The following is a 24,120-nucleotide window of genomic DNA, read 5'->3' as shown; positions in this document are numbered from 1 at the left end:
TATAGTGTTTGTATTTCATATAGTGTTTTGTAATAAAAAAATGATAAAAAAATTCTTCACAATCAAGTATTTTTGCCGTTGGATCGCCTATTCGGCGATAAAATTTCCTCCGATATCCACTTCCTTCCCTCTCCGCAAAATCGAATAATCACAAAGAGGGCGTTAAACTCAACTTTTACGACACTTCTGTGAGGGCATAAATAAACTCCAAATAATTCCAAAACTCTTCACGACAATATTAAAATGAATTTCCCCAGTGAATTCCCAATAAAACTGCCCTGTAAAATACTTCCCACCCCTCATATTTTTCATACGCAATATTTCATCGAGTGGTTTTCCATTTTTTACTGTATAATACATTTCAGGGATTAAAACACGGAGGGATAAAATTATTGATGTAGACCTGTCAATAAAATCTCTACCGGAGAGAAAATGGGAAAAAAATATGTACATATGTATTTTCATTATTGTAAGCAACAGACATATCCACCGGGAGAGCCTTCAATTCACATGCCATCTACCACTCACATAGTTCAATGCGCATTGTTGTAATATATGTTTCTCTCCCTCCCTCTCCCTCGTCAACCCGTCTGTTCTTTTTTAACTGTCTGGACTTGCTGTGCGCTTTCATCCCTATTTACGTCCACCGTTTTTTCCTCCCATCTATTCCAACGACTCCATGTGGAGGCTCAATTTTAGGTTTTTGGACTGAATCCAATATAGGTTTACCAGTGTATACTGTAGGATAGCCCCTCTCTATTGGACTTGGCTACGAGAATACTCTCCCTTTTTCTTCTTGCACGTACTTTCCCCACGGGGGCTTGAGCTTATGGGCGGACGTTACCAGAAGTATACAGGTACGTGCGCCGGCTCTCACTCCTCCTGCCTCACTTTGGCAAACTGGCTCCGTGCATTTTCGCCCACGAGTGGAATAAAAAAAATCACAGAGTTTCAAAGTAGACAAAATGCCGTCAAAGATTTTCCATTCTTTAAACTTACAAACTGAAATTTTTTAATAGCACAACTTGAAAATTGTATTTTTAATTAAATCATTCAAGTCTTGAGTTCATATTTTTTTTGTCGCTTATACCTTCATAGAAAATTAATTTCAAACTGTCCATGAAATCCTCATAGGTGTTGTCTATTTTTGCTCAAATTACGTAAACCAGGGCAAAAAAATCTGCAATCCTTGAGTGATTTTTTTTTTTCTAAATCTCACTTTTTTTCTCGTCTTTCCCCAATTTTTTATCCTTCCGTCCAAACTTTACATGTACCCATGGTCGAGTGGAAAACGCCTGTGAATAAGGGCCGCGCGTGTTGCGCTTCGTCGAGTGCTTGTGCGACAAAAATTGTCCAGGAGGATGAATAAAAGTGGTTGAGCAAAGGATGAACAAAAAAGCTGAGGAAGGGAGAGATGAGCACGAAGCGAAAATTTTATCCGGACGTTGGATTATACGGTTCTGTAGTTTTGTCTCACATGAGCCTTTTTTTTTTATCAGTGTCTCCCTTTCCTAGCATTGACACGTCAATATCCCAGTAGTGCAGCGTCATCGCAATGCAAATTCGCATACTGGCTGGCTTCACCTATGCAAAAATTGAGGAGAGGCGAGTTGTTGTAATTCACTGGTATTTCATAGCTGCATGAATGGTAGGTGTGGAGGTATTTGACGAAAATGAAAAATCTTAGAGAGTTGTAGGGCAATGCGAAGCAGCACAGACGGAAATATTTAATATAAATGACATATGACATTAAAAATAGTTTTGTCTCTTGAAATGCCTTTTTCGATAACCACGTCGATTTTTCACATACAGTACTATAGATTATTTCAAGAAACTCCACAAGACTTGGAAAAGAGATTTTTTTATTATCTATATGAAACAGAATTAGAATGCAGGAGAGAATTCTCCGTAATTGGGTTTTTACTCGCACAGTGTGAATCGATCATCCAACGCTGCTCGTCTGCAGCCCATCGCTCAGGGGAATACCTGGCGGCAATTCCCACGTTGAAGGATGCAAGTGCCCGAAACTCTCTTGTCTGGTCCACTCTCGTATCCCAATTTTGGTGAATTAATTTCTAGCTCCAATCCCTTGATAGTTCCCTACCATAGTGCTTCTGATGGGGAAGATCATTTTGAGTGAAGCCAACTTGAGACGTGGCTACAATTTGACCAGTCTGGCTATGATAACTTGACGTGGTCAAATTAATGTACAAGTGGGAGAGTATTTTTAATCCCAAAATAGCGAAAATTTTAGTGAGCTGAATAGAGAGAGAAAGACCAGACCGCAAAGCGCTTTGATAACTCGCAATAACTTATATGCATAACCACCGGAGCGATTATACTGCTTCCAGAATATTCCGTGTGGTTCATATGTGAATGTATAGCCATTCGCAGGGTAATATTCAGTAAAAATTACGCACCTAACAGTTTGTCCGTGGAAAAAAGTTATCTATTTTTCAAAATATATTAAATTCCTAATGTTTTAAATTATGCCCTCTTAGAGATATTAGTTAGGCATAGAAATGCCGAATATCACCGAAATAAGCGAAAATGGCGTTCGCTCTTTTTTCCTCTTATATAGATATACTTGTCAGTATGTAGTGGAAGACGGTGGGAGATAACTCGTGGCTGAGTTTTTCTGACCACAGCTGTCCGAAATTGGCGAGCTCCACGTCTGTCTCATGTGTTTTCCGGTTCGCTTCGATGAAGTTCAGAGAGCGTGATTGGGTGGTGGTACTATGGTTAAATGTACAAACATGAAAAACTCATTTGTCAAATGGGGGGGGGGGGCAGGGGATATGTCGTGTTAAATGGAAGTGAACATTGCTAGGAGACTATGCGGTTTAGGTAATTATTACTGAAAGTTTAATTAAAAAAATTTTCAAAGAGAGCGCTCCAGACTTTTTGTAAAACTCCAGTACCAAAGCACGCCCACTGGGCATTCTATTATAAATATTACTTTAATTGACAATACATCACTTCATGAAAATAGATTACTTCACACTGAAAATAAGTGAGGGTGGATAAATAAATTTTTCGAAAATTTATCCACCCACGCATGAAATACCACCACGGCTATTAATTCAGGGTTGCACGTCTGACTCACGCGCAAGGTATTTAAATTTAATATAGCGTTATGAAATTTGGTGAAGTGTACATAACTGCTCAAATCTAGGAAGGCTCTTCACAGTTTATATATATTGTTCAACTATTGCGGCTGAATAAATTTGAAATAAAATTTCAAAATTGCGATCCGATTTAAGACTTAGGAGGGAGGCATGAGATCCTGATGTGTATAATACAACAGTCAACCAGCCAATTCGGACATTCAACATATTTAGCGGATTTACAATATCCACAGGACGATAATGCCCTCGGCATATGTTTCACTATCTACAGCATTACAAGACACGTGGTGCGTGGAACGAAAGATACTTAAAGAGTAAAGAGAGACAGTGGCTGTATAAAATCCATTGCTCATGAATTTCCTCATTGTTCATTATCTTTTTCTCTTGACCACTACAGTGTACGCACCTTGTCTCAGTCATCATCTAATTCCGCACCCTCAACACCATATCTACATAGAACCCCCTAACGTTTATATTGTCCATTCGCATGCGTTTTCGGATTCGTAACACGCGAGTTTGCGTGTGAAACACCGTTTTCCTACCTATGAACCAGAGAAACACCGGTTGGACTCCCCCTCTTTCAACTCCGATCTCACGCTTCTTACTATAATTCACCTTGTATAACTTGGGCATTTTAATTCTATAGTTGGTCGCGTTGTTGAGAGTGTTTTGCTGAATCGAGTGAGAGCTATTTAATCATTATTTTTTGTGAATCATGCGGTCATGGGGGAAAAGTGAAAGCTTAGAATTAATAAGAATCATAGTGATTTTCTTAACAATTGTGAACACGGTATTTTCAAAGTCGATAAATTTTCTACATTGGTACAGTGAATTTTCCAGTAAGGAATATATTTCAATAATCGAGCAACGGCAAACTATTTGGTATTTCTTCACTTTTTTTTCCTTAGAAAAATTCATTTTCATGATTGAAAATGAGTTTTGGATTATCCAAATCACATAGTTTCATTGGGAATTGCGACGTCTCATAATCCAGCAATATATGAACGTCTTGGTATTATGTAACAAGTTATTTACTTATTGCAAAGGAATGGAGATGGTGAACGATATAGACAGTGGAAAACAGTGTACTCTAAAAAATACATATATGTTTTCCCCAACAAATGTCATGATATTCCAACGATGAATCGTCGCATTCTGTTCAGAATATAATACTGACGATACACTCATTCTCCAACAGAAAGGAAGCTCTTTTTACAATATCTGTAATCACTCCACACGTAATTGTTATTTTTACAATGTGATATAATGTAAATAATTATCCCAAATTATATGGAATCATATTCACCATTACGCTCTGGAGTAGTTCTTCAAACATGCTACTATACTCTGATGACGCAAAGTGAACATTCAAAAGATGATTGTTAATAACGGAATGGCGGATGAACGATAGTAGTTGTCATTTTGTCGACTTTCATTTGAGAGAACAAAAACAAAAGAGGCATTACCACTAATTTCAGAATCAAATAGTAGATAGAGTTTGAATGAGAAACTCTTTGAATTGTAGTCTTTTACATCCTTTCGTTGAAATGCTATATTCATCATATTCGTACGGTGTTTCACACGCAATATGTAAATAATAAATGTCAAAGAAGTATAGTGATATGTGGAAATGCCCCTGGGAATGAACTTTTTTTTACATCTTCCGACAAACTACTATTTTTCTTGTATGGCGTGTACTTCTGGGAGGTATACATATTAAGTCTCATCACTGTCAACCCTTTCGTCAGTAAAATGAATAGGAATAGTATTGATTCACATTCGAAAGAATATAGGTGAAGGAATGTATTTTTGCTTAAAAATCCATTCCTTCATAAAATCAGTGACGATGACAACATGATACATTTCTATTTAAGAGTATTGTCTCGCGATCATTAGTCCAGCAATTTTATCGGTACCAACGTCAATTTGAGGTTCTTTTTTTGGAGTATCTATATATATCATAATGAACGACATGTCCATCTTCATTTTTCCTTGGAAGGTACCAATGCCCTAATTCTCACCGCAGCCAGGTCGATCATTACCTACGTAATCGCGATCAATTGTTACAAAAAAAAAGAAAGTCATCAAGTTAACATACTAGTTACCTGCAACTTCATTCTTTAATCAACTCCCCGGAAAAAATTCAACTGAACTTTGAAAAATAACATTGTCTCAGTACTAGTATACAGTTAACGTGAAAATAAGAAAAAATACATGTTCCAAACTTTCCTATACAGTATATGTATAAAGCGATCCAATTAGGAAACGGAGCGCGGACGAATGGTTCGATCGTCGAAACGATCTCCAGTCTTTTATCTCTCTTCTCGGATCATTCCTTTTTTTTCATTTATTTTTATATACACAATTTCCTGGCAAGTAAATAGCTTTGATGCACGATAGAGTAATGTTACTGTGACTTCTCCAAAAACCGCCATGAATTAAAAAAAAAAAAATACGAAGTGAAATCCCTAGCCTTCAATTCCATTGGGGTGGAAGACAGCACCTCTATAAGTTATTAATTTTGTACATTTTGAAAAATATAAAGTAGTAGTCCGCCGCTGTACTTCAGACTGAATAATCTCACTGAGAGAGAAAAAATTCATGCGCTACGTGAAAAATTCGGGTTATTTTGTCATCTAAAAATGTTACCATTCCATCTCCTGTACAAATTAATACATCACGTTCACGTTATATCATCACATGCTTTCCGCGATATATCACACAATGCCTCGACTAAAGTTGAAACAAATAGTTGACCACGCTATCGCATACTGCGTGACCACTTTCGCGGTGATTTAACATTCGTCCTCTCTCCTTTACTTGCCCCCCGCCATCACCCTCTGGTCACAATATACGCTTACCTCAGTACTCTCTCCTCCACTTCTCGTTTCTCTTCTCCAACCGGAGAATGTATGCTCTACAAACAAACGAAGCAAATTGCAATTTATTCACGTCATCATGTGGCTCTCCCCCTCTACCTTTGGCGTCTAGTATTCCTTCCTGTCCTCGCTCAAGGGAAAATTCAGCACATGTGTGCACACCGCCTGATAAGCAACACTCACAATCAACGAAATGTGAAACAGCAGTTGTGTATTTTTGTGGTTGAACTTCACTTCACGTTTTGCTGAGAGAATGATCTCGAGTGCAAGAAAGTTGAATTTAAGATTTTTACTTAACAGGAATAATAAGGGAGAGCCAATCACGGGTCATGCTGGAAATACTCATTGATGTTTTGTAATTACGAAAGAGCTATTCACTTGTCACCAGAAAAGACATTCTCATTGGTATCGGGCCAGCTGTGACCTGATCCCCTTTAAACTTGGGCTCTTCTCCTTTCCTTATTCCTTCTCACTGTTGGCAAATTCCACTCTGTCGATTTTCACTGTTGACTGAGAATAATCGATTCCTTGGTCTAATCCCTTTTCTACCATCCATCCTCTTCTATTTCTAAAGCCCCTGTCTTGAAAACTTTCAATTGAAAGATGCTCGTGAGACTTTGGCGTTCATTTTCTTTGTTAATGGAATGGAGTGAGAAATGCTTTATCACAATTAGTCAAGATATTAGATAGATATTGATCAAATTGCTCGGAATGTTTAGGCGGAGTAACATTTATTAATTTTCCTTCGAGATGAATTGAGATTGGAAAATGTTTTTTAATCGATCCCTTACCAAGACATAATGAATGACATTTATCCACACGAATCTTCAATTCTCGTCAAGAGATTACTCGTCAATCGAATAGAGAAGAGACCCTGCAAATTACCATCGGCGCTACTACACCACCAATGAATCCATAATTCGACATAGAGAAGAGCAATGCCAGCATTGCAAAGTGCAATTTCTCCATGCTACCGGCATTATTCCAATATATCCGCTAGTAAGTTTGAATGTAGCTATAGCTGTAGAGTAACACATTTATACAGAACTCATGGAGGCTACAGTGACTAGGAGTCAATGGTTTCAGCCGGAAATGGTGCGAGGGCAGAGGGAGGCGATGAGAGCCGTACCGGGGACAATCGGACGGTGCTAGTGTGGCGAATTGCCTTGTTTTCCCCGTACGTTGTAAACACAGAGAGCCAATAGTGATGGTGTATATCCGCTTCGAGAAGTAAATAAAATATTATGCAGAATTTGTGAATTTGAATTCCACAATATATATTGGTAAAGATAAAAAATAATGTGGAAAACTTGGAGCAAAAACAAGAATAGAGTAAAGTCGATGGAGTAGGGGATGAAAGGATGAATTCTTCAAGTGTATTCCTGTATTCAGAGTGTATTAGATAAATAAGAGAGGAGGGGGAGATAAAACTTGCGGAAATTCAGATACACGTGAGGGATGACCTCCATTCGATTCCTCGGAGAGAGATTCCTTTATTTTATTTACCATTTTCTGTATTCTTTGTTAGCTTCTTTGTTCCGCATTTCGTTGTGTTTATCTCAGGGGGTTGGCTTCTATGGGACATGTCTGGAACAACCACTGGAGAAAACCGTACTGGGTTATAGATATTTGTGGATCGAACGCGAGAGGGAATGCTAATACATTGCTTGTCAATATTAGGAGATCGAATTCCTTGTTTTCGAGACAATATATTCATGTTGAGATTTTGGATAAATGGTAAATTTAGCTGGCTGATGAAATCTTTTAAAATCTTTCGATAGCAGCCAAGTTTTTCAAGATTTTCGTTGTGGAAAATTGCTGATTTTTCATTTCCCTCGTTAAGTCATTTATCAAAATATTTCGCAATTCCTGTGTTATTCACTTTGTTAACAAAATCACAAACAATAACCACTATAATTCTCTAAAACATGCATAATCACCACGTTTTATCTCTTCTAATTTCCATATCTATGGAGTAATGTTTGTATTGATCTGCCTAGCTTCGTGAAATGACGAACGAATTAAAATCATACTATATTTCAGGTATTTACCGAGCAAACTATCATACATATGCCAGTCATACATTCAACAATGGGAAGATGAATAGCGAAGAGGATGGGAATATGTGGCATGAAACAGTATCGTGGTTTTCCAATTGGCCAAATTATTCTCGTGTGGAATTCACAATTTATTCCGAAACGTTCATTAAATTGCCCACTAACGTAACGCTGAATGGATGGGAAGCAAGAAATATACTCCATCGACGCTCACCGTCATTACCGTAGTTATCGTGGATTATTCCATCCCAGGACTATTTCAATATTTCTATTTCGTTGATTGTGAATCAATAGCTCATAAACCAAATATTTTAATTCAACATTCTATTTGTCTATATTACTTAAGACTCATTTCAGCTAATTGCAATAGTTGATTATAATCAATTTTCGGATTGTGACGGAAAAATTATGAAAATTTAATTGGTTAATTGAATCAGCCTAATTGATTTATACGGTATTCTAATTAATATTAGCGTGATGGGATTCAATATGCACTTGTCAGCGGTATTTGAAGCTTGAAAAAGTGAATAATTTGTAACGGTACAATTGATAGAGTTAAGCTAGGTCATGAATGCGCACAGTTGTACAACAAATAGTTGGAAGGAGTGTAGCGTGGCACAGCTAGGTACCGTAACCGACGATGGGACGATTCGACGTCAGAGATCCCCCCTGCCGGCGACGCGGAGACGTCGTGAGTTAACTCGCACACTCGCGTGACTCGATGATTCACAGGGCACCACTTCCAAGTGCAATATCCCTTTCAGTTGCGTCTGTCAACTGTTCCCCCTTGGCTTCACCTTTCAACTCTGTGCTTATTTTTTTCTTCTTCGTCAAGTGGACCTCTAAAATTTTTTTTTTACTAAACTATTGAATTATTGTTGAAATGTTTCTTCAAGTTGAAATTTCATAGCTAGAATATTTTTTTCAATACTTCACTTTCAACTCAAACTGTAAATTCAGATTATAATTTTTTAAATAAATTTATTCTCGCTTTCAAGTGCTTCATCAGTCTCCATGACACAAACCCATCGCCCTGAAAGCTAGCAGCGCAAACACTGAGGAAAAAGCACATCAACAATTCTAAAAAGAGGTGGTAATACCGAGAAAAATTCACTCAAGATAAAAACTTGAGGTGGTGAAGAGCGGGGCTTTCAGTACTTTGTTATCGTACCTTGGCAACCGTTTGCCGTCGAGTTTAACCCATTTAGTGACGATAACAACGGTCCCAAGCGTCCTAGAGTCCCTTTGGAGGACCCTTGACTTCACTCCCAGTCTGTCACGTCCAAGAACCATTTTCAACATTCAAAATCATTAACGTACCTTTTCGAGACCTTTTCAAAGTCCAAAACATGCCAACATACTCAGGAGACATCGGGTTATTTGAGTGACGAACAGGGGTTTGTTGGTGTATCTATCAGGTCAATGTTTCAATGTATTCAACTCGAAGAAAAATTATATTCGTCACCGGCGTATACAAATTATTTCTGCTTTCCAAACATTTTTCCAAGATTCTCCGAAAGTTATTGAAAACAAAGGAGGTGATTAAAAATTGAAAAAAATTTCCTAACAATGCAATGCAAGTTCAATTATTTCGTATTTTTATTTTGCTTTCGATTAGAGTCTGAGATGGGCAATTCCCGCCTCATTCCTATAATCGCCTCGTAAAATTGCAATATATCAAGAAATATTCCTATTAAATTGCCATTCTGGATACTGAAATATTGATCCCAGTAATTGTCAGACCCCGAGGAATTCCCCCCCGTCGCAGATTATTTACTGAGAATTCATTATGGCCCATAATGAACACACGGCTCCCTGAACAGAATGCATCAAAGAACAAAAAAAAAAGCATGTAAAAATGAAGAGAAGTTCACCTCTCCATATTACCGAGTGGAAGCGTTATGGCCTGTCACCTCGACGAATTAATAGCAGATGAGAGAGTATGTAACTGTACGACTATTCTCTCCTATTTCTCTTAGCCTCTGATTCCACTATGAACAAGAGATGGCGAATGCCAGCGGGTTTCGGTTTCAATTATCCCCGGAGCCACTTTCCTGGCCAAGACACTCTTGATTCGGGAAACGTTTCCAACGAATTTATCGTTGGCTGTGAGAAGAGGGGAGGATTCGAGTAAAACCAATGAGTTTCCCTCGGGTACATAAGACTTGGTAGCTCGAACACCTTCCAACATACATGAATTTTGGTTGTATGTCGATACGCATTCGTGTGATACGGGCGTGTCCAGGTATGACAGAACATGGGGAGGGGGTAGGGGGCTTGGACGTTCAGGTGCTACTGGTCGAATCGATAGGTCTGGCCTGACTTCCAGTGATTGGCTTCGATTTTAGTGCCAAGTAGTTGAGGAGTTGGTCAACCCCGGGGACGACCCAGATGTGGGACTTGGTTTTAATGAAAATTAAGTTCGTTCGGGAGTTTGTAATTGGTTTCTTGGAAGGGGAAGGGAGAGAGAGAGAGAGAGAGAGAGAAATTGTCGGTCGGATAAATGGGGGTTTGAGAGTTGAAATTTGCGTTTTCGGTGAATTTAGGGAGAATTCAAAACTTCATGATTGCAAGATTTATTATTTGTTTCTGGAATGCATAGAGAGACAAGGGTAATCATAATTACTAGAAAATGAAACAAAAATTCTGTTGACATGTAAACTGCATGCGTTGTATAGACAATAAAATCCACTTTATCAGCTGATACAGTTAATTTTTCATGCGTGTTCTCGAAAAAAAAAATTGGAAATTTGTTTCCTCTGTGTAGAACGAGATGTTATTAACTATTTCCGCAAAATTATGATACATAAAGCGTAATACTCCATTGTTGGAGTTCAATCATCAGTTGACGAATGTTAATGAATTCTGCCTGCATCATTCCCTATAAATTTGAGTAAAACCTCAATGATACCTCACTTCATCAAGCTCAATCCGAGGATAAGAGGACGGTAAAGGCTTTTTAATTTCACAGTCGAGTGGTATATTTCACTGGTAGCATTTACAAGTACGAAAAATTAGAATGAAAATAAAAAACATGGGAACCCCTATTTCTTTCCTTCCAGCGCTTCAACAACCCCTTCTCGGGTCTCTGCTTGTAATTTACGAGGGACGCGTGATCAAGGAACCACCCATTCTGTTTCAGTCACAACCTTCTTTTCCCCTCATTCTGTCGCTCTATGCGTTAATATTTCTTTATTAAAGAATATTAAGAATGTAATGTTAAATTTCGAAGCTAATCCGATATATTTTAAATGGGGAAAAAAATTAATCTGATTTTTTCCAAATCAAATGATAAAAGTTATTGTTCAATGTTTAATAGGACGGAATAATTAAATTTCATTGACTGCATAAAAATATTGCCATGACAGTTATGATTTACTGTAGTCTTTCGCAAAATGGGAGTACACAATATTATGCCGTGCTAAAGACCTCAATTTCTTAATTACGAAACAATATTCATGTGACTTTATTAAGATAAACGTGAAATTCCATTTGCACATCTGAATTAAATATGTTGACCTAATAAATGTCTGGAAATAATTCCAATGAAGACTCTTTGGGTAATGAGACAATTACGTAATTGATCGTCAAAGTTCTATTGGGCTATTAACCATTCGGAAATTAGTGAATAAAACATCAAGTTGAGCGTGATCATTTCAACGGCTTAATTCTTATGAGGGAAAATATATTATGCATATCTTTAATGGTGAATTTTAAGCATGTTGCATCACTTGGAAATAATTTAATAGTCCACAACAATCCCAAGAACTCTGTATGCGGAAACTCTTACCCTAATTTTCGCTAATTCTTAATAGATTTATTGGTATTTAGAATTCTGTGCTGAAGTCGAATTCAAAGAATGCTTTTCGATGCATTTCTCATCCCTTCTGTCAAACAGTGGATTCATAAAGAGTTGCTGTCATCGAAACGAAACATTAAAACTAATTTTTTAAAAATTTTTTATCCATTTTTTCAAATGGCTTTTAAAATTCTTCATTCAATAAATCCTTTTCAATATATGTATGTCCTCTACGATACAACCTTTTTTCAATCCCCCGGATTTTCTGATTTCTTGAAGATCACAAATTACATTTACTGAAGGAGGATAAATCCTCTCGAGGTTATATTTCGCCACAAAGATGCAAATAATAGATTTATCAATCCTTCAAGTGCACACCCAGGGGTTCAGAAGGGGCTAGAAATGGGAGGGGGTATAAAATTCAATATATACTCCCCACGCTTCTTGAACATACATACATATACCAGCTCAGTGGAATATTTCATGCTGCCTCGACCCATTCGTATTTATTCTGCCATTTTCGTTCTCTCACTTTTGTTCCCTCGTTTCGCTTATTTTTATGTTATGTTTTCCCTCTCATTTTTTTCTGAACATCTACGTATAATATTTATTTTTCTCTCTTGAATTTATTGTAAGGGCTCCACAAACTCCCGCGTCTGTTACGTATCCAATAGAATAGACCTAGAGTACATACGAATGCTTAACACGTAAGAACTGCACACTCGATCTACCGGCGAGATGAGAGTGAACATTGTACATTGCACTCACGAAATATATACATATATATATATATATATGTATATTGAGGTAATGTTTTTTTCTGTTTTGTTACAGGGGATGTGATCGGCCAGAGGTTCTTGGGAAATGAGAGTCACGTGGAGCACTTTAAGCTTCTTGAACGGGCGCCTACTTTTATCCTGATTGGTGCAAGGTATTATCATTTGTGCATGCTTTTACGAAATTTTGTTCTTGTGCACTGCAGGGGTTAGGGGATGTGGTTTTTCTCCAGTTATGGATTGTGCACTTTGCGAAAGTGAGGGGAATAGCTGAGAAGTGAAAATCGAATTGCATTTCGTGGGTTAGAAACCGCTGAATAAGATCTATCGTTTATGGATAAAAAGAACTTCGATTGAATTTTTTTGCAATCGAGAACGAATATTTTCTTTTCCGATATATGGTAAAATTTATATTTTGAAAGATATGTATATACATACATATCTTCATTTTTTTCAAATACATCCTTCCATGCATATAAGTAATTGAAGTACAACCAACTTCATTCAGTATTTAATGAAATTCCACTGATTTGATGTTTTATTATCTCCAGTTTTTAAAGCAAATGGAGTTTCCTGTTCTAATATGCGATTTGAAATATTCACGAAATCCTCCTCATAATGAAAATTGAATTCTTCAGCATCTCTCTCTCTCTCTCTCTCTCTCTCTCTCTCTCTCTCTGGAATGAATGACGGTTTTACAGAGTGGTTTCGGTTCCGATCTGGTATTTCCTCAGCTATTATGTAAATTCTGCAGTTTCCGATGCACTCAAAAGATATCGATATAAATAAGAAACAATTCGATAAGGATTTATGATTGAAAATAAAAAGAATGCTTTTCAACTCTCGTACTTTCATTCAAAGGACAAATAATCCGAACGATGTATATATTCCTTGGTACTCCTAAAATTGTAGAATTCTTTTTCCATTTTATTTTACGTGAAAATTCTCCTGCAGATAGAATGCTTGGTAGCACTGCTATGGAAAATAGGAAATTGCATTCATGTTTGCTTTAAAAGGATTTGGGATCAGAGAGGATTTATGTGGTGGCCCCATATTCAACCTTGGAAAATTTTATTTCTGTGTGCAGTTGCGAGAAATCTGCAATGAAAACCATAATTTTGCACATTTCATTTTGTAGGATAGCGTTCAGACAATTCTCATTTTTTACATTTTCCCTAAGTGATGGATTTTAGGCCGTGCGATGTATGTGAAGAGACCACAAGCAATGTTAAAGGTTTTATTTTAATGAGCGACATGACACCGATTTCTAGGGATACATCCTTAATTTCTAGGAATGTATCTCCAATTATTGAGAATGCCATTATTCTTCAAACATTATTGAAATCCAGGTAAATCCAGTGGAACGAATTCCAGAATTTTTCTGAAAAAACTGTACAGGTTCCTTCGTTTATCATAGAAACTAAATTTCATTTCATCCTCGTAAAATTGTTAATAGATCTAGGTACTTAAAGCTATTTGACGACTCGGCTTATGAACCTATAATACGCATGGTTAATAATAATAATAATAATAATAATAATAATAATAATAATAATAATAATAATAATAATAAACAGACCCAATACACTTCAAGCAAAAGAGATTTTCCATCCTATATTTTTATTCGCGCTGCGGAAAAATTAGAAGTAAAGGAAAATGGGCGGCCCGTAAAGAGCTAAAATTTTAGCATGCATATTCTCTTCATTCCTGTTTAATTTTCAATAGTGATGGGATGGGTGAGGGAGTCTGTTCAGAATGGAAAAAAAATTCAAGCTCAGAATAAAATTGGAGTATATAAATATCTACATTGAGGCTCATGAAATTGAGCAGGTGAAAAGAATGAGGAAAAAAATGAGCTGGAAATAATTGAGGAGAATGGAGGAATAAACTGGATGGAAAATTTTCTAGTTGTGTAGAAATTATCACTGGGAACGCTCCGATCGAGTACAGGTGGGTTTTATGGATATTTTTATTCTCCGAATGAAGAAATACGAAAGTGTTAAGTATCTTTTTTCCAAGTCGGAGAAATAAAAAAAAGTGCATTGATTCAACCGAAATTGGAAAATTCTTTGAATCGTCAAAAACTTTTCATTAGCCTTCTTTTTTAGGGCATTAACCCTCTGTAAATGAACAATTCTACTCACCCAGTAATAAAATCAAATGAATAATGATAGAATAATTTCTCTCGAGATAATCTCAACCTGCACAAGTGCATAAATAACGTGCTATAGCGGGGGTAGAGAAATGGAAACGGCTGTTGGAGGGATGAAAAGAGCGAGCGAGGGAGGAAGAGGGAGAATCGGTGGTAGTCGCGTTTGCACACACGAGAGAGCGGTATACCAGGCATAATCAATTTCACGTCCGACCGCGAGCTAAGCCGTCACGAGCCGTCCGATAATGGATGCACACGTTTATCACGCGGGCACGTACCACCAAACTCGATAATTATGCATGGGGCCCTACTAATTGAGGAAGATCGATGAGTTCGCGATGACAGCACCACAAGTATCCCACTCCCTTCCTCCTCGGGCCGCCCTCTTCAAACGGCGGATTCTGGGATTGTTGGTGCACACGTGAAATTTAGTGGAGAAAATCAGTATGCCTAACAGATCCCATCATACCCTCACAATGTCTGTATAAACCGAAATTTCCACACCGTCGTTTACTCTAGTCGATAATACAATACCCGTCAATCTTCCCCTAATTCTCATGTGTTTGTCGCTTGTTGTGTTACAGAAATGCCATTTACAACATCAGTCTCCATGATCTGACGGAAATCGCTGATCAGGTGAGTTGGTTTGAGGATTATGTATATGGAGAGAGACATTCGGTTAACATTACCGAATAATTTACAAAAAACATTATCTTTCATTAAATTAAATATTCAAATTAAAAAATATATATTAGATACTTTTTTTTCTTCCATTCAAAATAAGGGATATCGCCTTAATGAAGAATTTTAAATATCGGTTCTTTTAATATTTTACAATATTCAGTTACTGAATCTAATGAAGAATCTAAAAAGAACATTAACAGGTAATATTTATTCAGCAAACAAATAAGAAATCTGATAATATTTCCCTGGAAATCACTCTTGACATGTTCATAATTAAGAAATTGATGAAAACATTATGCAGTACCTCGGCAGACATCTTCTTCCTTTAATTAGCTGTCGAGCTTTCGCCGTCGGGCCTTACTGAGGAAAAATTGCTATTCAAATATCTCTCAAGGGAATATGTCGCCAAAGAGTATGTACAGAGTATCCTGACGTCACCACGTCCCTGGGCATTTGGGTAATGGATTGATCAATCATAATTTTTCACTCGCATCCATCGATATTGTAGGCTGATTTCGAGAACGTCAATATCTCCTCCCAACTCAATTAATTTTTGTATCCGCAAACAACATCTGACCCACTTTCAAGTTTTTGCGTCTGATGGAATCGTGTTTCGTCATATTCCTCAACCCCTGGTACAGCGAAAAACGTGATAATCCAAGTCGTCCCAGCAAATTTAGTAGTTTTAACATTCCTATTCTTCTGTTTGTTACCGAGAGAAAAAAAAATTAATGGAAAAATCATCCCCATCATTCAATATTTGTTTCTCTTGGGCATCCTGAGCTAATGGATGAAAATCCATTTTCCGAGTATCAACCAGAATCTAGAATATCATGGCTTTCAATCAGTATCGAATCACTTCTCTATCAAAACTCCAATTCGTGTTTTGTGCATCCCGACGAGTTTTTCCAATGTGTAGTGATAAAAAGGTGCGCCCAAGGACCGTTGGAATTCATCAAGCACTTCTTGTGCATAGAAGCACGAAGAATTAATGTAGGCTATCTTTTTTGTTAAACGAATTGAGGGCTCTAACAAAGGTCATGGCAATAATTTTCCTCCGACATAGCCATTGAAAATTGATAAATCATATGAATGATAAACACGACTAAAATAAATAATTACAAAATACTGTTATTCTAAAAATATTCTATATACACAAAGGAGTGGAAATTTTTTTATTAGATTAAAAGATTTAATTAATCACTCAATTTAATTGGTCTTTAATGTTTTATCAATATAGATAAGTAAATCAATAATATATAACATATTGCCGTTGTTGGAAGGTTTTTCAATGGTGATTGAATGATTTTCTTTTTCTATTGGAAAGTCAACGCTGAATATTTCTTCAGTAACTGTAAATTAATTCCTAAACTCATGTGGATTTAACTGTACATAATGATGGTATTACGTTGACATTAGTGTACCGCAGAAAAGGCAGTAGATACCCTGAGAAAATCCTCTTAATGACTCGTTGTCAGATATACCGGAAGTGCCTTTTCCGGTTTTCCTTCCATCTAACCGCTGGTATTCGCACAACCCATGGTTTTTCCTGACCCTATACATATATTTAATGGATATACAGATATATGTATACATATAGGGGTTATAGTTGTGGAGGTATACACCCAGGCTGGCCACGACAAGCTTGTTGACGGTGTAATCCTGAATCTCTCACGAGGCTAAAGTAAAGCGGGGGATGGTTCCAGGGTCGGAGGAAAGAGGAGAGAAAACTTTTAGCCAAGACTAATTAAGTCTTACTGCGCGTTCTGCTACCAAGTTTCGACGCTCACTTTCCGGAACACCGGATGAGAATCGAGAATCGATCCCACGGGCCCTTGACTTGTACAAATAGAGCATTTGACAATTCTCGGGGAGCGTATGTCCTTGCTAAAAGTTTATCAATTCCTTTGATGTTGACTTTTTCTTCCAAGTTTTCGTCATGATTACGGAGGAAATGGAGATTGCAGAATTGAGAATGTTTTTGGTTATTTGGGGACAAGTTTTTTGTGGAGCACATAAGGAAATTCTAATTTATTCACTTGCAATAATTCATGAAATATCAATAGATAGCGAGTTGCTTATAATTGTCATTTATTTTTTCATCTCCATTCGAAGGAATTATCAAAAAGGGAACAAGTATCATCGCAGAAATAATCTCCATCTCCAATGGGTTCAATCGGAGGGTATTACGGAGCGTGCTTACAGTGCGACGTTGCCACTACGCAGTGAGAGGCGACTCTGACCGGTCATTCACTCGTGGCGGGTTGTAAAAAAAAGGTTGACGTAGCGGGGCCCCGTGGAACACACATTACAACCCATGATCCGATATTCCCCACACTCAGCATTTATTCATTCTTGCTCCAACGACATGGCTTAAAACTAAATAGCTAAATCATGATAGATTTATTAATAATACTGTCCTTTAACGCCCAGTTTTTTGTCATTTTTTTGTTGTTCAAATGATCACCTGTGAAGGAAGCGTTAAACTGTAATTTTTGAAAACTAGTTAAAATGTTAACATTTTAAAAGTATTCTAAAGTTAATGGACTTTTGCATTGTCGGAGATACGGTAAAATTTGTTAAAAAATTACCCAATGGCAATTTTGTCCGCTCTCCGTTAGAAAAGCGACTGGATCCTTCAATTAAACTGAGGAATTTTCAATTGAAAGGACGTGCGATACAATTAGTTGACTCTCGTAATGTCGATAACGTCCTCAACGGGGGACTAGTTATTGAGACGACCATATACATCCCTTCCCAGCGTTGACGCAATGGTGTCACGGTTTGGCCCACGCCCAAATGGATTTGTCGTCGAGGACTAGCTATAGGTTTTTTTACTTTGCTCCTCTTTCAGCAGCAACCACCTTTTTTCTTTCATTTCTTTTTCATTCTCAACTCTCCACCCATCCACTGTTTTTCTCATTTTCACCATCTCTCCAGCTACCAACTGGGTTGATCCGTCTGCGCCACTGCACGCTTGCAGTTTTACTCACGACAGAATGAACAAAACACGTGATGTGCTGTCAGGCACCACGTTGTTTTCTAAATTCAGCACACGAGGGGGTGCTGGACGAATAAATGCGATAAATGCTTTTCTCTTGACTCCGGAGATTTTTCATTTCTCAGAGTGTTTCTTTTATTTTTAGGGTTGTTTTTGTGTATTCGGGCCAACCGCACTTCTCATCGAGCTGACCAACATTCCTTTTTTAATTCTTCAGGAGTTTTCAACTTCTTTTATTGGGCATTTTAATTCATTCTTTGTAACTTGTTTTCATTAGCGAACCATGAAATACCATTGAATTTTATTGATTTAAAAAAATTTTTTGTAGGTAAAACTAATACTTGAATATTAATAATTAATTAGACAGAAATAATGTAAAACATCTGAAAAAATTTCCAATGATTCACTATATACTTTCATACGGACAACTATTGAGATTTTCTAAGGGGTAAAAATTCCGGAAAAAAATCTTAAAAAATCTAAAAGATGAAATTTTTTGAAATTTATTTATTTAATTTGTTTGCATGGTCCGTATGTGTAAATATACATCAATAAACATTTATTCATTAAAAAAGATGAGCTGAACAGACCACTAAAGAATTTTTAGAGAAAATCCCATGTCTGACCACATCGGACTTATCTACTGCGTTATTCTGTGCATTCAAACCTTCATTTTATTCTTTAATTATGAAAATTTTTTTTAATGATCGCGCATAAAACTCGGAGCTTATCTTCTTTTCTGTAGACAGCTGCATAAAACCCAATTACCAAAAAAAACTATATCACTCGAATAAAACTTTTCAACGTCGTCATTCCGGGAGAATACGTAAGGAAAAATTAACAATGTCTGCGCCACTGTTTCCTCCCCCGGATTACCCACTACGGTATCCACGACGTCTTATATTTCTCTATACTTCCTGTCTCACTGCACTCCCGAGTGCATTATAATGGCGAAAGAATGTTGTATATACTACATAGGATAAAAATGAGAATTCCAGAAGATCTCAGGGCATTATATCTCTCTGTTCTTTATCGTTAATTTACATAGCATAGTAGGATACACTTGATAATCATCGATATTGTAACCTAAAAATCATGTAAAAAATTCTTATTAATAAGTAAAAAAATCTTCCCAAAAAATTTATCAACATTTAGTTGTGCTCATCCTATTTGGAATAAATATTAGACAAAATAATTCGTATAATTATCATGAAGAATTTTCCTCATGGGTGCAGCCTCGAAATTGAAAAATATATAAACAAAGAACAAGAGGAAGAGGAGATTGAATAACATTGGAGGTTTATTGAGTGTTGGTTCACCATGATGGACATAAAATGAACGTACAGTCAAAAGAGCCGAGAATTATACGTAAAAGGAACAAGACATACCGTTATAGGAAGCCAGACCTCTCTCTCTCTCTCTCTTCTGCAAACCATACTGATGAATATAGTAGTTATATGTACCACTCTCAAACTATACCCAGTGCTGCGGTACTCTGTATGAGGGTTACCCCAGCATTACCAGTCACGCGCCGTCCATCCATTTCCGTTAAATGTCTGTACGTCAAAGCTGGGGGACCTTTCAAGCACAAATTAAATCTATCTACTGTATACCCCAAGTCTACTCACTCCAGTTTGACTCGGTGAAGCTCGTTGTGCTTTTATCATTATTTATTATTCAATTTTTCTGCCATGGGGAGCATCTCAGCGGCAAAGATACGCTCTATCGGCAATAAATCCATCTCTCGGAAATTTTGAGCTTTCCAGTTCCACCATAAAACTGAATTGCTTAATATCATAGCGAGTTTATTTATAGTCAAAATATTGCGAAAAATCTATTTCCACGATAAACAATCAAGAAATATATTTTAAAAAGTAAATAAATTCTAAACCGCTCCAAAATATAGTTGTCAAACACACTAAATACTTATGATTTTCTGTGAAATTTTCCAACTCAATTTACTTGACAAATTTAATAATTCAAAATGTTTTAATCTCAATTACGAACTGTATTAAATTCTTCTCCAAAAATGTATTCGGAAAATCGTTGAATTTTTTTTTTCTGAACTCAATAAGTAAAAAAAATGATATACAAAACTCAAGTCATTATCTCTGTTGTTAATTCAACTGGAAAAATAACTGAGTTGAAAATAAAACCAAAACATTACTCTCCTCCTCTCTCAGACACCTTGTCGTTTTGGGTTCACCTATTTTCGCCTGTCTCGCCTGACAAAAGAGATAGACGCGGCAAATTTAATCTATTTACCGTATAAAGGCTGCCAGCGGGGTGTTACATGTACGGGAGAAGCCCATTTATGTATACATAGTTTTAATACGAACAAAGTAATGGTGTCTCTGTTATACGTATAAGCACGAGAGCAATTATTCCATGCCATTAGTCAACCCCTTTTGCCCAGTATTCCTCTGCCAACCCAACGCAATGTATCTTTAACGCCCTATCCCCTCCCTCCGTCAAGATAGCGATGGTGGTTAATGTACTGTCTCGTGTGCATCTATCAAGTGAGAGAACAAAAACTGAGCTTTTCTATCAACTTTTGATAATCAATTTTAGGCATTTAATACTGTAAAAAAAATTCAACATGGAGGAGGAATCTTCAAAATCTACAGCATAAAACAAGGATTTTTAAGAGAAATATAAATTACAAGATTTTCATATTTTAATCGACAGTGGGCCCTATTGATAGCATTGAATTGACTCAGAAAATTGAACTCATTGACTACCAACCAACTTTTTCCTGCATATGTATTCCGTGATCCGAGTGCAGACCTGTGTTGATTGCCAATCTCGTTGTCAATTAGGGGAAGAGTAACGATGCTAAGAATGCCCCATGAATTCATGATTTTTTATCTTTATAAATGCTGGTATGAAAGAAATTTAGGTCATCTATCGTGAAAACTTTTTCTTAACTGATAAAATGTTTAATGGTGATCTAAAAGAATACGAATGCATTAGAATGAAATCACACTTGCGAATTAAAGACACCTGACAGTTTTCCAACTGTCATACTCATTTGAATTTTGCAATTTAACTTGAAAATTGGACGTCGAGATGACTCGGGATTTCTCAGTTGAAAATTTTATACTATTTTCGGTCGACTTCTCACATATTGTTAAAAGTTTCAGGAAGTTGCCTGGAAGTTTAATACATGAGTCATTTTGGGTATGTGATGGAGCCAAAAAAAATGCGAAAAAATTTTTGACATAAATAAGTAGCTCATAACGGATGTGATTATTCTTTTTACCCAATGACCTTTGATAATTTCTCACTGGGGAATTAGGGAAGTTGGACGTCATTTTTACGGAATATTTTTCCCTGTGTAATCAAATTGCTTATGTTCAATAATAAAATCTCTTGCTATATCAGTATGAAGCGGTAACTTAATGATATTTTCTCGACTATACGTGTGAATCAATTTGAATCAAAATATTTGATAAAAATAATTTGATGAACATTTTGGAAAGAAAAACCTGTTAAAAAAATATGTCGCCCAAAAATGCTATCAAATGACAAAAAGGTCGATTGTGCGTTAAAGTTTGAGTATACCACAGAGACACAAGTTTACCATGATAGAATTGGGAAACGTTGGGTGGTCGTCGGCTGAGCGGAGGGGAATGAAGCCGAAGAGTGAACCGGTGAAACCCATGTATAAGCCGTTGAATATTCAGTGCGATTTTGTGGTTTAAACTTTTAGAGCCGGTTGGGTCTCAGCTTGGGCTAGGCGACGAGCATTACGCTCCTGTGCTACCGGTAGTATTCTAATTAGGAGACGTGCGGAGGGGAAAACCCACTTTTGGGTGGCTGAGTTGTGAGCGACAGACGGTAGGGCTATACAGTGAATTAAAAAACTCCATTTTTTCGGATCTTTTTTCGTTTGTTTGGTCTTCATAACTCACGTGAATGTCCCGATTTTTTAATATGTAAAATTTCTGTTGAAACGAGAACGAATTATTTTTATTTTTTTCTTGCTGCGGACTGAGAAAAATCGGCAATGATATTCTATAATTAACATGCATTTTTTTCAGAATAAATTGTAAAACATGTGGAAAATAGCTTTTCCCATAATATAATGAATAATTTGCTTCTCAGTAAAATTACCAGGGATGATATTTTAAAATAAAGTAAAGATTCAACTGGGATAAAAAGTCTGAATCGGAATTGATTTTGAGTAGACGGAGCTGACGGAGATATTTTTTCAATTTCCAGAGAGTCCAGTGGCCGTCTACAGACGCCCACCGAGAATTATGTTACCTGAAAGGCCCTAGTAATGACGATTGTCAGAATTACGTCCGTGTATTCGGACGTCAGGGACCAGATAAGTTTCTGGCATGTGGAACAAATGCCTACAAGCCTCAGTGCCGACAATTCATCCTGCAGGTGAGTACACACCACTCTCCTTAATTAATGAATTTGATAATCAAACTTGGTCCCTCGTATCACGTAGTACGATATATCACTAGACTCTAATGATGATTATTCATCCGTCCATGCTGTACCGTACATGGTTGGAAAATTGAAAAAAATCAGAAACTTCAGTCACTCTTCCTTTATTCATCAATTTTTTCGTTTCTCCCGTTTTTTTTCACAACTTTTTTCCTTCGTTAATTTTGATTATTACGTCAAGTCAGAGACTCCAACGCTAATGGAATACCCAGGGGAATTAAAATGTCGTCCGTGGGCTGTTGTATATGTTATTGAATTTTCGTCGTGGCACGTCGCAATTCAGGACATGAATCGTGGATGTTAATTGAGCGACGTAACACAGCATGGTAGTTCACACAATAGCATAGCCTGGGGATAACAGAAAAAGAATGGTAAAAAATTAGAAAAAAAAAAGGTCAAAACTGGCGATGAAATATATTTCGCTAATGGAGATTGCCACCGCAAATATCTGACAATCTTTGTGTCATCTCTTTGTGTCTTTTTGACATTTCAATTTTATGTCGTGTGTCGATTAATGACGTGTGAAAATAAATCCCTTCTCTGTGGGAAACGAGACAACTGACATATTGGAATAATATTCGATATTTTGGGATTACAGATGAAACATAGCTTTTCAATGACTGGGTCGGTCGGTGTGTAGTCTTCATTTCGTGGCTTTTCTCATTGTATTGTACATGTATTTTACTGGAGGCAATAATCAAATACATACATGAATTGAAATCTTAGTGTTTATAGAAATGATTAATTTGGGTGGAATTCTCAATTAATTAACTAAAATTTAGTAAGTTTAAAGTATAGGAATAAGCATTCTGATTAAATTGGTATTCAACTTTTTAGTCTAGTATTACGAATAATAACTTATTGATAAATGACAACGTAGCACTGTGTTATGAGAAGAGCAGATATATTCCAGATTAGAAGAAAATTGAATATTACAAATCCTTAAATATCAGAAAAAAATGATAATTCTTTGCTTTGACGTGAAATAATAGCGCTTTTGAATGGACAATCATTTGAGGAATGTGAGGAAGTTCATTTTAGGAGAATAATGCAGTATTATTATTATTATTCATGCGAAGGCTTGAATATTTGGATGATGGAGTTGATGCCTAGAATTTCCAATAGCTCGATTCATCATTTCTATTTTCCAAGTTGAAAGGATATTGTCAATAGAATAAATCCT

General features: G+C 36.7%; 1 protein-coding gene across 8 annotated transcripts in view; it reads left to right on the top strand.

Annotated features, from left to right (window-relative positions):
* LOC135173149 (semaphorin-1A-like) overlaps nt 1-24,120 on the top strand; it is a 101,443-nt gene that overhangs the window by 56,713 nt on the left and 20,610 nt on the right. For all 8 annotated transcript variants that reach the window (XM_064139837.1, XM_064139835.1, XM_064139838.1 and 5 more), the window contains 3 exons: nt 12,698-12,794; nt 15,376-15,427; nt 22,701-22,871. In XM_064139837.1, the coding sequence (XP_063995907.1) occupies nt 12,698-12,794; nt 15,376-15,427; nt 22,701-22,871 (320 nt within the window). The remainder of the gene's footprint in view (nt 1-12,697; nt 12,795-15,375; nt 15,428-22,700; nt 22,872-24,120) is intronic.

This window comes from Diachasmimorpha longicaudata, chromosome 2 (assembly GCF_034640455.1).
Source record: "Diachasmimorpha longicaudata isolate KC_UGA_2023 chromosome 2, iyDiaLong2, whole genome shotgun sequence".
Lineage (NCBI taxonomy): Eukaryota > Metazoa > Arthropoda > Insecta > Hymenoptera > Braconidae > Diachasmimorpha > Diachasmimorpha longicaudata.
This window is presented reverse-complemented; position numbering and strand designations above follow the sequence as displayed.